General features: G+C 44.7%; 1 protein-coding gene across 2 annotated transcripts; it reads right to left on the bottom strand.

The window, feature by feature from the left end:
- Positions 1-2,089: 2,089 nt before the first annotated feature.
- Positions 2,090-15,662, bottom strand: LOC139298882 (ephrin-A1-like). Of its 2 annotated transcripts, none has more exons than XM_070921692.1 (5): positions 15,565-15,662; positions 4,538-4,833; positions 3,696-3,761; positions 3,489-3,578; positions 2,090-3,362 (listed from the first exon to the last, which is right to left on the bottom strand). In XM_070921692.1, exons 1-5 carry the CDS (start codon positions 15,660-15,662, stop codon positions 3,238-3,240), a joined length of 675 nt encoding a protein of 224 aa, XP_070777793.1. In that variant the 3' UTR covers positions 2,090-3,237. The 2 variants fall into 2 exon arrangements, with proteins under 2 accessions (XP_070777793.1, XP_070777794.1); XM_070921693.1 differs by having other exon boundaries at positions 2,090-3,359.
- Positions 15,663-15,905: the final 243 nt, after the last annotated feature.

Genomic DNA, 15,905 nt, shown 5'->3' with positions numbered 1-15,905 from the left:
TATTATACACTACGTTGTCTCGAAGCATTGTCCGTCTTCTTTAATCGTATCCTCAATATTCAGAGATTCTGATTCATGTTGTCCTTACTACTGCATGTAATGCGTCAGATCTATGAATTGGGGCTTTCAAATCTTATGAAATATATACATTTGAATTCTTTTAGGCCTGTAAAAACATTGCCATCAGGATGTTCTTGTTTTTCATGTTCCTCGTTTGTCGCGGTTATCTCCTAACTGTTCTTAACATTTACTGCAGCGTTAAAGGTTTCACACTTGCTGTTCACATTTACTCAAGCTGGTCCGCCGAACGAGTGAGCAAATAAAAAGAATTGTCTCGTCTTGACGAGCTACTACTCAGTGGAGCCTCTTTTAGGGGTCAGGCGGTTAAGGGGCCTATCTGCCAGCCCTAATTTACGGCCATCCCTTTGAAAACATTGGGGAGTTGTGAGGCTGTGGCACCAGCTTTTGGTGCTACAGCTGTTTTTACTGTCACGGCTGTAAAGCTCCCCTGGGAAGGGAGAGACGAGAAGGAGAGATGAGAACAATGACTTGTCATGCAACTTGCAGACAAGCAAAGTATCATGGTTGAAGAAAAGAGGAGGTGTGTGTGTATGTTGGGAAGGGGGTGTTGTAGCTCAGGGTGGAGGCGCGCCAGAAGCTGGAGATAAAAAGAGCAGAGGGATCCCACCTGTGTATTTAATCTTTATGCCAAAAGGCATCCTTAATGGTAATAATAAACATAGCCCTTTCCTTGTTTTTCCATTATCTCTCTATTGTAGCTTTGTCTCGTCTCTGGCCACCTTGGCCTTGATTCTATTTAACTTCTGTCACATTAGTGTGTGTGAGTCATTATCTGTGCTGCTGGCTCCTTCTGTGGAGATTTCTCCGGTGTAATCAAAAGGAGAAATGGGCTGGGTTTCCTGAGAGCCTTTTAGCACCAAAATCACCCCAGTTCCAAGGGAAGAAGTGATCCTTCATTTAGGATGATGCTGGGAAAGTGAATTGTTGGTTCTTAGGGTAGATAATTGAACCTTTACCTAAAATCATGAGTAAACAAGACTACGAGTACAGCCATGCCAGTGGCTGTGTGACGCTGCACTGTGGCACAACGTTGCTGTGGGCTATAAATGCTAAAGCTAGCATGGCAACATACTCACAATAGCAACGTTAACATAATGATGTTTAGCAAGTATAATGCTTACATTGTTCCACATCCTAGTTTAGCGTGTTAGCATGCAAACATTTGCTAATTAGCACTAAACACAAAGTACAGCTGAGGCTGATGGGAATGTCAGTAGTTTTGCAGGTATTTAATCATAAGCCAAAGTATTGGACGAGTTAACCTGATGATGGCTCTAGATGAAACCTTAAGTGATTATAATTCATCCCGAGGGGGACATGAATGTGTGAACCAAATTTAATGCAATCCATCCAATAGTTGTTGAGACATTTCACTCAAAGCCACATGGAGGCGCTAGAGGAAAAGTCAGATTATCACTACAGTCATTAGGATTAATCCTCTGGCAACCATGACAATACAAGATACAAGATTTTGTATCAATCCATTCAATAGTTGTGGAGATATTTCAGACTGCCATACCATGCCAGCATGATCACAAATAATCACAAGAAAGCTGTTCTGGTTTTCCAAAAATATCTTTTTTTTTTTATTTCACATGAAATTTTCACATTTAGCATATTTATCAAACAGGTCTTTTATATAATCTTCTATGTATATATATACATACATATATATATATACATATTATACACTTCTCTTACTTACACATGTACAAAATTAGGTAACAAGAATTCAGATAAAAAAAGACTGACTTCAATGGTCATACACTGTTGTGCTTTGTTGATCAAGCCAGCCTGTCAGGTGAAGATGTGCTTGGCAACTCGGTTTGATGCCGTGTCTTGTCTGTTGTGAACTGGTGATTATAACATTTTTAAATCATCTAAAACCGTGTTAATTATTGAGAAAGTCTAAATAGCTGATTACTTCACTTTGTGTTTAGAAGTATACACTTGTTTTCCAAATGAGCTTGAAAACATGAAGGAAAGCACCATGATACACAGGGTTGGATCCTGTAGAAATAAAGACTTGATATTGGCTCATCATGTCAGACAGTTTAACCAATACAGGGGCAAGATCCAACAAACAGAGAAGTCCGGCCTCTCTGCGGTACACACAACATCTCAGTGTTTGCTTTTGGCAGAAAAACATTTCGTCTCATCACTCATTATAAATCAATCGCTCCTTATTTTTTTTAACTTTCACTTCAACTCACACATTTTCCCTTTCACACAAGTACTAACTCTACCAGGAGAGAGAGGAAAAAGCTCTCCCCATTGCCAACAGTAAACATTTTTCGTGAGCACATGGTATATACACAGTAAAACTTCTCAGCTGCAAATGTTATAAATTATCTTCACAGAATGTACACGTAACACAGTTCAATGCAGTGTGTTTTCATGTGTTATGTCATCCGATGTTGTGTGTGTGTGTCTGCGTGTAACACTGTTGTGGAGTGTGTGTTGGTGTGTCTGTACTGTGCAGTATTAGTGCTACAGTATATAAGCACATGGTCGAGCTTGCAAAGGAATGGTAGTCATGAGAACAGCCCCCGTGTCTGTCAATGCTACATTTAGAGAAAGTAATCACTTGGGACATCAATGCCACTCAATACCATTACAATAACAATACAACAAATAGTACACAATACTCAAGGGTGGAATAGTGTACAAGTTGGAGAGATGACTGATCTTTGGCTCAAAAGGTAAGAGATAACTTTTCCATTAAATGTGGATTTGTATATAATTCAAACAGAGTTGGTGTCTTTGCTCTTGATTGTTCTTCGGCCACTTTAGGTTCCTCTTCAACTTCTTCATATTTTCTTGTAGGGTTATCATCCAAAAGAGGTTTATGTTTTGTTTTGTTTTTAGAGAGAGCCCTAAAAAAAATACAGAGAGCTTGGTCTTTCCAAGAAAAAATACTGTCACCTTTTGAAAAATTAGACAAAGCGCACACACTTTGTCTCGAATGCTCATTGCTCAGCACATGTAGTGCAAGCGAGTCCATCTGTACTTTACAAGCTTCAAAAGTCTCTCCCTGTGGCCAGCACTGGGCATTGAAAACTGTCTTTTTGAGTCAGTGGTTTCATCCCCACGGACTGTCTTCATTGTAGTCCCTGAAAAAAAAATATCTGCCAACAGCAGTCCTTTCTTGTACTCTCAGTGCAACAATAGCAGTAATGAAAATGGGACTAGCAATGAGAGGATTGAGAGGGATGCAGCTGCCCGTGCAGAGTTTGTCCGTGTGCTCTTCTGGACCTCTGGCAGGACACCTGGGTCATCTGCTTGGAGACAGGAGATAAAGAAGTCACATTAGTACCGCATATTTACACCCCAACGTAATCCTGAATGTACCTGGATTGTTTTAAGGTCAGGGATAATTAGAAAGGACACAGGGTTGGTCAACATACCTGCAGGCGGTCTGCTGGACGGGTTGTGAACCCCACCCCCGGCTCCAACTACAGCCCCACCTCCTTTAGCCACTCTGGCCTCTTGAGAGCCTGAAAGAAAAGAAAAATGCCATCAATTACTCTGCTTGGATCTTGCAAGAGCCTAACACGACAATCAGAGAGTGATTGTGCTGCTCTCCTTACAGCCAGGAGGGCGGTTAAACTCACCATCAGCAGCTACGACGTCCACCCTCAGCCTGAGGCACTCCTGTCCATGGTGGTGCAAAGGTTTGGCTGCCGGGAAGAAACAACACAGGCGTTAACATCCTAACTAATGCACTTATCCTCCACTGGCCCCTTACTTCACCTTCGTGCATGTGCTCGCACACGCACACACACACACACACACACACACACACACACACACACACACACACACACACACACACACAAATACTTGGCAACAGACAGACACAGGCACACAGCTTTAGGACGCCATCTGTGACCAGGCGAAGTGTGTCTTGTCCTGCAGTTTATCTAATTACAGCCATGGTCAGGGTGACAACACTGCTTGCTCTTGGTGGTTACATTCTAGCAGGGTAAGTAGGGCATAAACTTGGCAAACTGAGCCGACATCCCTGTTTATGTCCATGTTAAGCTTCATAGAGCTGGACACCAAGTCAGTTCACAGTTAGTAGAAAAACATAGCAAAACTTTGCCTTAGTCTCACTTCCTCATGGAGTTGACATTTGTGGTTGTGAGTGAAATTTCTCGACAACTATTGGATGGATTGCCATGAAATTTGGTACAGACATTCGTGTCACATTTGGTGATCGCTTAACTGTTCATCTTGTCATCATAAGGTCAAAATTTCAAAAAGTGTTCAATACTTTGGTTTATGACCAAATCCAAAACAAATGACATTCCTATCTGCCTCAGCTATACTTTGTGTTTAGCGTTAATTAGCAAATGTTAGCATACTAACATGCTAGACTAGTGAAAATATTGGAAAATAAGACTAACTGGCAAACACAGTGACAAATCTGGGAGAACGCTATAGTGACACTTACAGATATAATAGTAGCTTTCTCCTTGGCGGAACTCCTTTCCCAGAGTAAAAGGCGTAAAACGCTGGAACTTTTCAGAGAACTTCTCAGGGGCGTGAGGAGCAAACGGATGGCCACACTCCCAGCGCATCTGGTCGTACGACTGGGGCTTGCAGGATTCGTAGTCCTCGCGCTCCACCATGTAGAGCACGTATCGCTCGGCATCCAGCGACGGCACCTCACCCTGAGGGTAATGGGGGCAGACGATGTCCAGGTAGTCATTGAGCTTCACCTCTACAGCGTAGTCGTCCCATAGAAACCTGCGGGGAGGAGGCAGAGGAGGACCGTTATGCAAGTGGCAGGAGACTGATAACCACGGTTATAGCATCGGAGCGGTAATAAATATAAGCCTCAAAACCTGTGATTATATATTGATCGGCTACACACCAGTGTACAGGGAAATCAGAGGAAAGACTGAGAGGCCTGGGAATGAGAGATAGAGAGCAGGAGAAAGAGAAAGAGAGAGTGTTTGTGAGAGAGGATATATGTGTGTGTTGGAGTGGAATGAAGAGGGAAAACGTAATAAGGGGAAGAGTGATCGGCAGAGAACATGTGCATAAATATGGATGAACGTGCGGCGAGTATAGCTGCTGCTGTTGCGAGTTAGCACTGAGTGCACATTGATCCCATGCCCCCCCGGAGTTGAATGATGTTTACAGAGAAACATTAGCAGTCAGTTAGCCTGTCAAGACAGGAGATGAGTATCGACATCTGTGAGGCCACACACACACACACACACACACACACACACACACACACACACACACACACACACACACACACACACACACACACACACACACACACACACTCAGATAGAGAAGCAGAATGCATGATGACAAATTCACCTTAACAGAAGCAGAAACACACCTGAAGTTTACTCAAGATAGGGACAAGGATAAAAATAAAGGTCACATGTTTTAACCCATTCATTAGGGTCAGAGAGACAGGCAGACACATACAACATGAATCTGGTGGCGGCCTGTAACGGTCTCCCACCACACTCCCTCTCATTACAAATACAGAGAGACAGTCAGACTGTCTGCCTCCCCTTCACTCCTCCACCCTCTCCACCCTCTCCACCCTCTTTACGATGGTCTTTAAGTAAACTAAACTTCCTCCCTCTCCTCTTGGATGTGGGTCAGAGCACTCGCAGAAAACTTGTTTTTAGCATTTTAGCCTGCTTCAAATATCCCCTCAAACACAATACAATTATTACAGAAAGGCTTTAGACTAGTTAAACAACAATTTAGCATACCCTGAGGCAGTTTAAATTGGCCTTATCTCAACTGTACCATAATCCCTTCCCCCTCTTGGATTTTCTTTCAGAGATATTATAGGTTTATCTCCAGGGAATTGTCACTAAAGGTATTTCAGCGTTGTCCCCTTCCCCCTGACTGAGTGACTACTCCGGGGGCGGCTCACAGCTAATGCTCTCTTCTCAGCCAAAGCCATCTATCACCGGCCTGGGGCGGTAGCCGGCCTCTAGCAACACGCACAAACTCACACACACTTCCCAGTAATTCCCATCTATCAACAACCTAAAGCAGTACCTACTGTTTGCACCCACTGAACCCACACACACACATACACACGCACACACACCTCCTCCCCTGGTACTGAGCTCCCAAGCGATGCCTATCAGTTTACCGTCTCCTACTGTTCTGGATCACCAGGGGTTCCCTGAGAATGGATGAAATTTGACAGACAAATATTTTCACAACACACAAGGAGAATGTGTGTCTAATATAGGATTTTGTTGCTTTTGCAATGAATATGTGGATGGTTCTTCAGGCTTTCAACAATCCCAAAAAAATGGGGCCGCCAGCCAGTGTTAGTTAAGTTACTGAGTGCTATTTAATCACATCTACAGATCTCAAAAGAGTTGTGAGTTCTCAAAAGCCTACAGGGTGCTAACTGGACACCTTTAGCACAAAAAAATTCTCCACTGAAGGCATTTACCCCCTCAAGTAGATTTTTCTTTGAGAATTCTGTCGTTTTCTCATAAAAACCTCTAAATGTAACAAGCAGCGTTAAGGGAGTTTGTGTTTGTGTGACAAGGTCCATATGTGTGACTGACGATCAAAGTGCGCAGGCCCCCGTTGCTCGTTAGCTGGTGTTGTTGTTTGTGGCCAGGGGTCTCCCTGGTAAAAGTACAGACGCTGTGGCTCCACACACCGGGCCCTGACTCCTGCTCCCCCTCTGGCTCCCTCCCCCCATCCCTTTTACCCCTCTCCGCCTGACTGCATTCCCTCAATACAGATGACCAGATTAGCCGGCAAAACCATTACAACAGCAACATGGGCCCATTAGAAAACAAGCACCTTTTTAGGATACTGATGAAACTTCCATCTAACTGTGCTGATAATAGTGTGCTCCCGCCAACTTTCTGGGGGGGGGCAATAATTATCATTTTGCCATGGTCCAGACAGCTTAGTGCTTATCTGCAGTTTGCCTGCCACGCTCTGTTTACCAGATTGGCGCTAAAGTGTTTTTTCCCCCTGCCACTTTCAATTCCAGTCGAATCGATAACACTATTGAACAAACACTGTTGTCTGCTTTTGCCTGACAGAGTTATCATCCCCGTGCAAACACTGAAAACACACACAAACAAACTCCCTACACCCAAATCCTCCCTCACTCTGAGCCCTGATTACAAACCGGTTGTGGTATGTTCCCAATGTGTTCAGCAAAAGGGGGTCGAAGGGGGGTGCAATTAAAACACAAAAAAGGGCATTAAAGTTGCCCCGGAGGGGGGTAATTATGCCCTCCTTCTCCCCACTTCCCAGCCCCTTTAGGCTGAGAGTTTGGGGGGAGACAGAGGGCATGAATAGGCGTGGGCGGGGAGGGGGGGGTCAAAGGGCTTGAGTTGGAAATGGCTTTTGAAGTTTCTCTCAGTAAGAGTATCTATGCGAGTGCTACAGTTGCTTTATCAATGCCACTGTTTCATACAGTGTCTCTATTCACAACTTGCCCACGCTGATGGAATACCTCACTTAGCAGAGGGAACAGTGGCTGAATACGCACCCGGGGAGGCTGGCTAGCCCCTTTTATTAATGGCAAATAGTTTTAATTATCCCGCTGCCTTTTGTTCCCCTCCAACGCCTCAGCATTGAAACGTTCCACATCATCAGCTTAATTAACTGATTGGAGTAACGCGCTTCAAAGAGAGCTTAGGCCTCTGTGTGAAAAGGTTTAGCCAACAAAGTCAAATCATGCCTCACCTTCACTTTAGCAGGCAAACGCTTTCTTTCTGTCTCCCCCAGTGTGTGTCCCTTGTTGTTCTCCTCCTCCAGACTGTTTCCCTCTCTCTGTCAATAGGCTGTCTTGATTTATTTCTATTGTGTGCCCCAGGGTTCTCTCTTCTAATGACGCTTGGAGTTTCAGCAGAAGCAACAGCGAGAAGGAATTGCTGTATTCTCTACTTGAGGATGATTTGTGGAGCTATGGCAGATATGCAGCGAGGATGGTGTGCATGTGTGTCTGCCTCAGAGACATTTAAATGTGTGATTGTTTGTGTTGGAGTATGCTTGTGTGTGATGCGTCTGTAGAGCTCGAAGGAATCTGGGAGGAATCATGATATGGTGGATAATAAATGCCATATAATAATGAACAGCGATGATAGCAGAGAGGGAATGTCAAGTGGTCAAATGTGTGTGTGTGTGTGAAGACACAATCTGGTGAAAAAATTGACTACAGACTGTTCCCGGCCACTCTTCCTCCTCTCCTACCAAAGGAATTCCTGATTTATTGGATCCTCTTCAGGAGCCGGAATCTAATCTCTCCTCTTTAATCTCTCTGGCCAGCGTTTTGCTTTCTTCTCCACCACTACCCCATCCTTTCATCCATCCATCACCCTCTCATCTCTGCACTCTATCGCCCTGAGGAATGCTGGTCCTCTGAGGCGAAGGGGCTGCAATGTGGATCAAAGGTCGGACAATCGCCAAGTCAGCACCGGAGAATTTTATACACGAACAGTCAGCAGGAGGGGGCCTTGTGCATTTTAAATTCTATAGACTGGTGCTGTGACCAGAATCGCTCTTTGAAGATCGATTCAGATCTATTTTAAGGTCCACAAAGGCCATCGTAGGACAAACTACACATTTATGATCACTACATCTAAAAACAGGAGACCTAGTCTACTTAACATGTGCTGACACTCAGAGGCCAGCACAGTCACCCTAACCACAAAAACATGATTACTTTCCTCCCAGGTTTTACACACGCCATTAATATGACCCAAAAGGTGACTGGCCTACGTCACAGATGAGTGAACTGGAATGTGGGGACCACCTAATCGGCTCGTCCAAGCCTGGATTATTGGGTGGAGCAGAGGCTGAGCTCGGGTCCATTCATCAGCACCAGACCCTGTTTAATACAGGGGCTTAGACTGGACAGCGAGGCCCAGAGCAGGGGCTGAGGGCTGGGGACAGAGTAAGGGGTGAGACAGGCAGGGGTAGGCTCTACCCCTATTGTTCTCACACAGAGAAGGGGTATTACTCCTTTACACTGGCGTTTTGGAGTTCAAAAAGAGACACACTGACTATGAATGTGTGTGTGTGTAAGTGTGTCCATGGTTGCAGCAGGGAAAGTGAGAGGTGTTAACAGAATAATGAAAGACACAGGACACAAGGGAGCTATTTCTTTCAAGATATATCTGTGAAAGCTGACGTGACTCCACGAGGAAGGTGGCACATCTGAGAGAGGTGAAGCCTTTCTGAGGTGCATCATGAGCCCAGTTAAGCAGGACTGTTCCACATTTTTTGCTCAAGTTCTTTGTTTCATCTGTCTATCTATTCATCCATCAATGTCACCCGTCCCCTCCCACTCTCTGTCCGTCTTTCATCGCTCAATAAGCAAACCAGATCCTCATGTCAACTCTGTCCCTCCCCCAACCCCCAGACTTGCAGAACCAATCAGAACCTGTCCTGGTGGTATTCCAAATATGCAGCTTTTTGACCCACCGTTTGCACAGCCAAGCACAATGCAGACGTGGGTATGCTTGGGTCGTCATAGAAACAAATATGGTCCCACTCTTTTGGCTAACCCCTTTTAACATAATATTCCAGCCTTCATTCTTTGCACCGTGTGACTTTTTGTCATCCATCTCAATCAGCTTTCTCCAGTCTGTCATTCAACCTTTGTCCGTCCGGATCATTGGTCATTCTGCCGCCGTTCCTGGCTGAACTAGCTGAGCTCCTTTTGCCGCCCAGCAAAGTGACAAAGCTTTAAAGTCCAGCAGAGAAATAATTGGCTGATTCCTCTGCAGTAAGGAGGCTTAGATGAATACATATGCTCTTTCCAACTGTCTCACGCTGTCCCCTGAGACATTTGTATCTTATAAGGGCCAGAACAGAAAGGTCACTGCTGACATCACATTTCTCAGGGGGCAAATATCTGTACAAGAAAATCAATTTTGCTGGATTGATTTCCACAAGGTAAAAGTTTCATGCACATGTTTTTTTTTATCTGCAAACACAGTCTGAGCTTGTGGCTTAATTAATTCCATGGGGAATTTACAATTTGTGAATACAGGCCACAGTTATTGAATTGATTTGTAAAGTTGTAATAGTTCTTGCTTACAGACACCTAGTAGTAATAATGGTAATAATACAATTGGCCTCTAGGGGGTGGCAGTATTTGCTGTGGGGACATGTTTACACACTAAAACCAGACATCCAACAGGACAAAAAAGGAAAGAGAAAAACAAAAGTTACACAATGACCCTTATTTACACAACAAAACAAACACAATGGTTCATTTTCAGAGATAATATCTGACTCTTGCTGGCTGATTCTTCCTCATCTAAACACATATACACTGTTGGTACATTGACTGTCACCAAGACTTGACAAACAAGTCTGGAGGACACAGGCACACACTTTGTATCTCTCCCTCGCACACACACACACACACACACACACACACACACACACACACACACACACACACACACACACACACACACACACACACACACACACACACACACACACACACCATGAGAAAGAAAGTGCAGGCTCCAAATATAATCGTATCATAATCATAAATCTGTGTACTGATGGGATTTTTTTTCTTCTTCTATTATGTTGTAAAGCAGCGCAGAGAGGAGGATCAGAGTGGGAAGGAGCAGGGGAAGTCTGCTGCGGAGATAAGGAAGAGGCGTGAGGATGAGCAGGGGGGAGGGAGAAACACTGGCGGGGTTGACCATGGCGACACTGATCAGAGGAGAATCCCAAATAGAGACAGACTGAGATTTGACAGCAGGGCAGGCAGGGAGGCGGATCCCACATCATCCTTAAGGCTTGACAGTTGAGCACATCCCTTATAAAAACAATTAATCACTATTAAGCACTGCTAATCTACTTATTCTCAGAGTTTAAAACGTATTCATTCCTCATACAAGCCTGGGAAATTCAATCAACTCCAGAGTCCACACTTTTTTACGGTCTTGCGTGTGTTGGTGTGTGAGAACTGTATTGTTTATTGTGCAGACAGGATACGCTGTTTTCCCGGGAAAAGACGTAGCCAGGAAGTGCAGCACTTCACAGGGAAACACACAGCAGACAGCGTGCAGACTTTGGTAACGCCGACAGCACGCCTGCGGGAAGTTAAAACCTTTGGCCTGGTTCTCTATCTAGTGCAGTCAATAAAACAAGCCCTCCAGCCTCTGATACTGCAACAAGTGGGAATATTGAACCGGAAGAAAATCAGCTTTTGGAAAAAACTCTTGTCAATATGGCCATTGAGGTAAAGTCTTCTTACAGACGATTAGAAACTGTAAAGATAGGAAGCATCAACACACTCCAATGATCATTGAGCCTATGAGAGGCGATTACCATCCGCTTGACAATCTCTCAGAGTATTTTCCCCAGATTGAATTCACCAGACAGATTACAAGGCCAGATTAAGGGTGGTAGGAGGGGACAGACGACGCGAGAGAAAGATGGAGAAAGATTTAGGAATTTACTGAAGAGAAGGGCGACCAAGGAGGTGGGGGAGGTTTAGACTGAAGGCTGGATTAGGAAGTGAAGTGGGAAACATGGATCTTTTTCAAAGAAAGTAGCTTCGGTTCAGATTACTTGGAAATCGCAGAAATCTCTTATCTATTGTGTCCAACTAATCACGCCCGCTGATGTGACAGCCCAATCTTATCCTTCATCTCTCAAACATGTACGCGCCGCACATGCATGGAAGGCAAACAGACACGTCAAACTACTCCTACACGTATACCTTTGTTTTTTCTTCCCTTCCTTTAAAACCCTTTCCTTTCATGGTTTGAGTTCTCAGACTGGCTCTACCACTTCCACTGCATCAGCAAGACACTCAAGAGGGGAGAAGCATACATGGACAGACAAGTGAAAAGACCAGGAAGAGGGAGTAAAAAAAAAAAAGAGAAACAGGTTTGTCGGGAAGACTGGAGTGGCTTTTCATAGGGGAGGTAGAAGAAGGAAGCTTTAAGAAAAGCTGAGGGGGGAAGAAAGCGTGAAGGAAAGGGCAAAGTGCCATGTGACGGATCGCCATGGGTGCCAAGAACGATAAAAAAATTCCACACCTCTTAGCATGCTTCCCTCCTTCCCCCATTCTCCGAGAGCCAGAGTTGGAGTTGAGGAAATAATGGACTGAAAAGGGACAGCTTGTAAAAGTTGAGATAAAAGCTGGTGAAGGAGCGATGGGGACCGAAAAGACAGGAGGGGGACGAATGAGAGTTTCCCAGAGGCAGAGCCACGGCCTTGTGAAGAGGGGCTGGCCTGAGTGGCAGCCAGCATTCAGGGACCACCGCCGTGACAGAATGACTGACAGATTGATAGAGGCTGTGCCACTTCATCACATTGTGAACTCTGACCCCCAATCAGTCACACCAGTTACTATTCTCTTTCTGTTGCTCACCGTGAAGACCATTCCCCAATTTGTATGGGAAGCATCACAAAACACCCATATTGACTGGATAAATACCCAAAAAATCCTTCATGTGGGTGAAACATACCTTAAATAACTGCCTCGTTTGAGCCAACAGCCTGCAAAAAGCAGATTCAACTAAATGAATTAAACCACTGTGCCAGCAGTGGTAAGCTAAACCAACTTCTTACCACAATCAAAGAGCTCATTAGAAAGACACAACAAAACAAAGACTTCAGAGTTTGAGCAGATTAACTGAAAAATGTGTTATCATAAAAGAAAGGGTGATGATGATGATGTTAAAATAAACAGTGGATCAAGCTGTTGTATGCAAGAGGGCCATGAAACAGTTAACAGACTCACAGAACTGGAGACCACAGAACCAAGTTGAAAAGGGAACCTGGCCAAGAAGAGGGGGAGGGAGGTGCTGGAGAGAGGGAGAGACAGGTACAAAGAAGCAGAGGAGGAGGAGGAGGAGGAGGAGGAGTGGGTGGTGGAGGTGGAAGTCTACTCATGCTCTGTCAGCAGGGAAAGAGGGGAAAGGGAGGAAGAAGCCGTGAAGGAGCAGATTGTTGCCTCACGTTGGAGTCCAGAGGGCTCCTGGGACGATGTTAACATCAATCACAATTGTGTCGCACATGTGTGTATGTGTATATGTGTGTGTGTGACTGGATTGATGTGTATGAGAGTGTGTGAGTCATCTTGCACATGCGGGTGCTCACACATAAACACACGGGCTTCTGCACAGACACTCCCTTCACAAAAGACACGCACACACACTGGCATGCCGGGATCCAAGCTGACTGGGCACACTGGTGAGCCTCTTTCTGGGAATCAACCCGTGCTGGTGATTAAGCTGTTGCTAATCAGACACAAAGGTTACAAATACACTAACAAGTAAAAGGTCAGAAAGTGCTGAAAACACTGTCAGGAATAGATTTCATTCATGCTGAAACAAAGTAGTCGTTAAAGCACAGGCAGATACGACCTTGGAAGTCAGCGGGCCCCAAGGCGTGCTCACACACATGCACAAATTAGTGGAAAGCAGGGTAACTGTGCATGTATATGTATGAGTGTGTGTTGCTAAACCCCTCAACAAACGCACAGGGGAAAAAGGAAATGAGCCTGTACCACATGGACCAAAGTAATCAATCGGAGATCAATTTGATTAACAGCAGCTTTCTGACCAATGGGGTGGAACAATAAACTGAGGCCAAAAAAAAGGAGAAACACATCTGATGGGGGAAAAGATGGACGTCAAGATGTTGTATAGAGTAACGGGTCAAAGGGGAGAGCAGATTGCTGGGAATGATGAAAAGCCCCAAATGAAAACATCTCACAAACTCTGTGCTTTTTCTGCGAATACAGGATTAAGAGTAGGCGAAGGGAGAGATTTAGCACAGTCATACGGGGGGGAAAATAGCAAGTGCAAAAGGACGGATTACCAGTATATATACAGGAATGATCACTGTTGCTCCACAGCGGGGACACAACAAAAAGCCTTTCCATCTGGGACTTCATTCTGATTCTCAGCGACAGGCTTTGTCGCCATAATTACTGCCTTTTCTGAGAACAGTGAATGCTGTAGTTTTAACTATGAGGGAGATCAGGAGGGAGATGGTGCTTGAATGTAACCTTGTGGGAGAACATTTGAATATCTGGGTGTCATGCCTATGAAGAGAGTCGGAGCCCAACACTGATTGATTTAGATGGCGTCGGTGGGTGTGATTGAGTGTCCTGGTTTGTGATTGAGTGATTGTCTGCCAGGAGTCTGTGTTTGTGCTTGCCCGTCCGAGTGTGTGCGAGAGGGTGTGTTTATGTGTGGGTGCATGTAGAGGTTTGTTTGTGGCGTGTAAACTTTAGCCCTCCCTGTACCCCAAGCCATTTCACCCCAGCCATCATCAACCATAATTCTAATTGACCCCCACTTATTCCGAATGGCCCCTAACCCCGACAATTTGAGCTCCAATTTCTCCTCCCTGAGCAATCCATCTCTCTCCCACAGCGTGACCTACTGGGCAGGCCTCAAGTTACCTCTTCTGTCTCTGTCAAACACTATTATTACTCGTCTTACCACCTGAAATATGAACACCCCTACGTCTCCCTGACAGCCAACTAAACCCCATGTGATATCTCTTGATTTAGGAGACACAGCAACCTCCCACTCCACACAAAGGTTAGGGCTCTCTGTCAGATGGGGAGGATATTGCAACAGATATTTCAACATGTTGTGCTGTGAGTCAGACCTGTAAAACCAACCCCAAAAAATATAACCCTCTGCCAAAGAAAATAGGATTTCAGGTCATGGGTGAAGACACAACAGCGCCAACATAACAGAAAGGACTTTCAATAGTGTAATCAAACTGAGCACTACACTGTTGATTATTGCTGCACTTCTGCAAACAAATCAACTCAGAAAAATGTAGAAAAAGAGACACATGTGCGCATAAAGAGTCCAAATAATAAGATGTGTTTTCAGTAGTGTTCATAGATTATACCTGATCCTGTCCTGATAGGAAAAACTGAGCTCCACGGAAAATTATAACCTTATCCCTGCATTTCTCTGTCAATGAAACCCGTTTAAAAAAGCAGCTAACTTCCTTCGAAAGTATGAGCTGTTGAACTAGCTCACTGTCGGTTTACAAAGATGAACAGATGACATAAACTGATGTCACTAATCCTGCAGCACAGTTAGACAGATTGCGAAAAGCATCAAATCTGAACAGGTTGAACAAAGTATTACAGGTAAACAGCGCCATAATAACAGGTTCGACCCCAGAAAGGGGAGGGAGGGAGGGGGGGGAGTGAGAGAGAGACTCCCAACTGTCCTACATTATCATGACAACAGCAGCCGAGTCGCCTCCATCACAAATTCATCACAACAAGCTCGCTGAATATGCATGAGTAGCAACTACTCAAATGCATCTGAATGTGGATCATAATGCTCTTATCTGCACTGATAATGAGGTTAAAAGTCCATTTACATTTAAGGTGCCAAACAATCTTGTTTTTGCATTTATAAATAAAGAAGTGAGTGCAAGGGTGCAGAGTTAACCTTGGGGGGGGGGACACAAATTAAAACAGATATTTACTTTGGGTTCGTGCTGTTCCAGTAGATGCTGTGCCGCTCCGCTGAGGCAAAGCAGGCGCAGACGCTCACTACGAAGCCCACAATCCAAACCAAATCCATGGTGGAGAGGAAGCGTGCAGAGGCGAAACACAACTCAGGTAGGTTGTGCAAACAAAAAAAAAAGTTTACCGAGAAAAGCTCGTCCGCGCACCTGAAGACCTCACGCTTAGAAAAACACTTTGCTCGTGCAGTGGCTGTAGAAGAAAAAAAAAAGCAAGAAGATTCGTTCAGGAAGACAAACCCGCAGAGAGATCAGGTTAACTCGACAAATCCGTAGTGAATGGAAGCGTAAACTGCGAGGTG

The sequence above is a fragment of the Enoplosus armatus genome, chromosome 16 (genome assembly GCF_043641665.1).
Source record: "Enoplosus armatus isolate fEnoArm2 chromosome 16, fEnoArm2.hap1, whole genome shotgun sequence".
Classification (NCBI taxonomy): domain Eukaryota; kingdom Metazoa; phylum Chordata; class Actinopteri; order Centrarchiformes; family Enoplosidae; genus Enoplosus; species Enoplosus armatus.
Note: the sequence above shows the minus strand (reverse complement) of the source record. Positions and strands in the feature narration are given on the sequence as shown.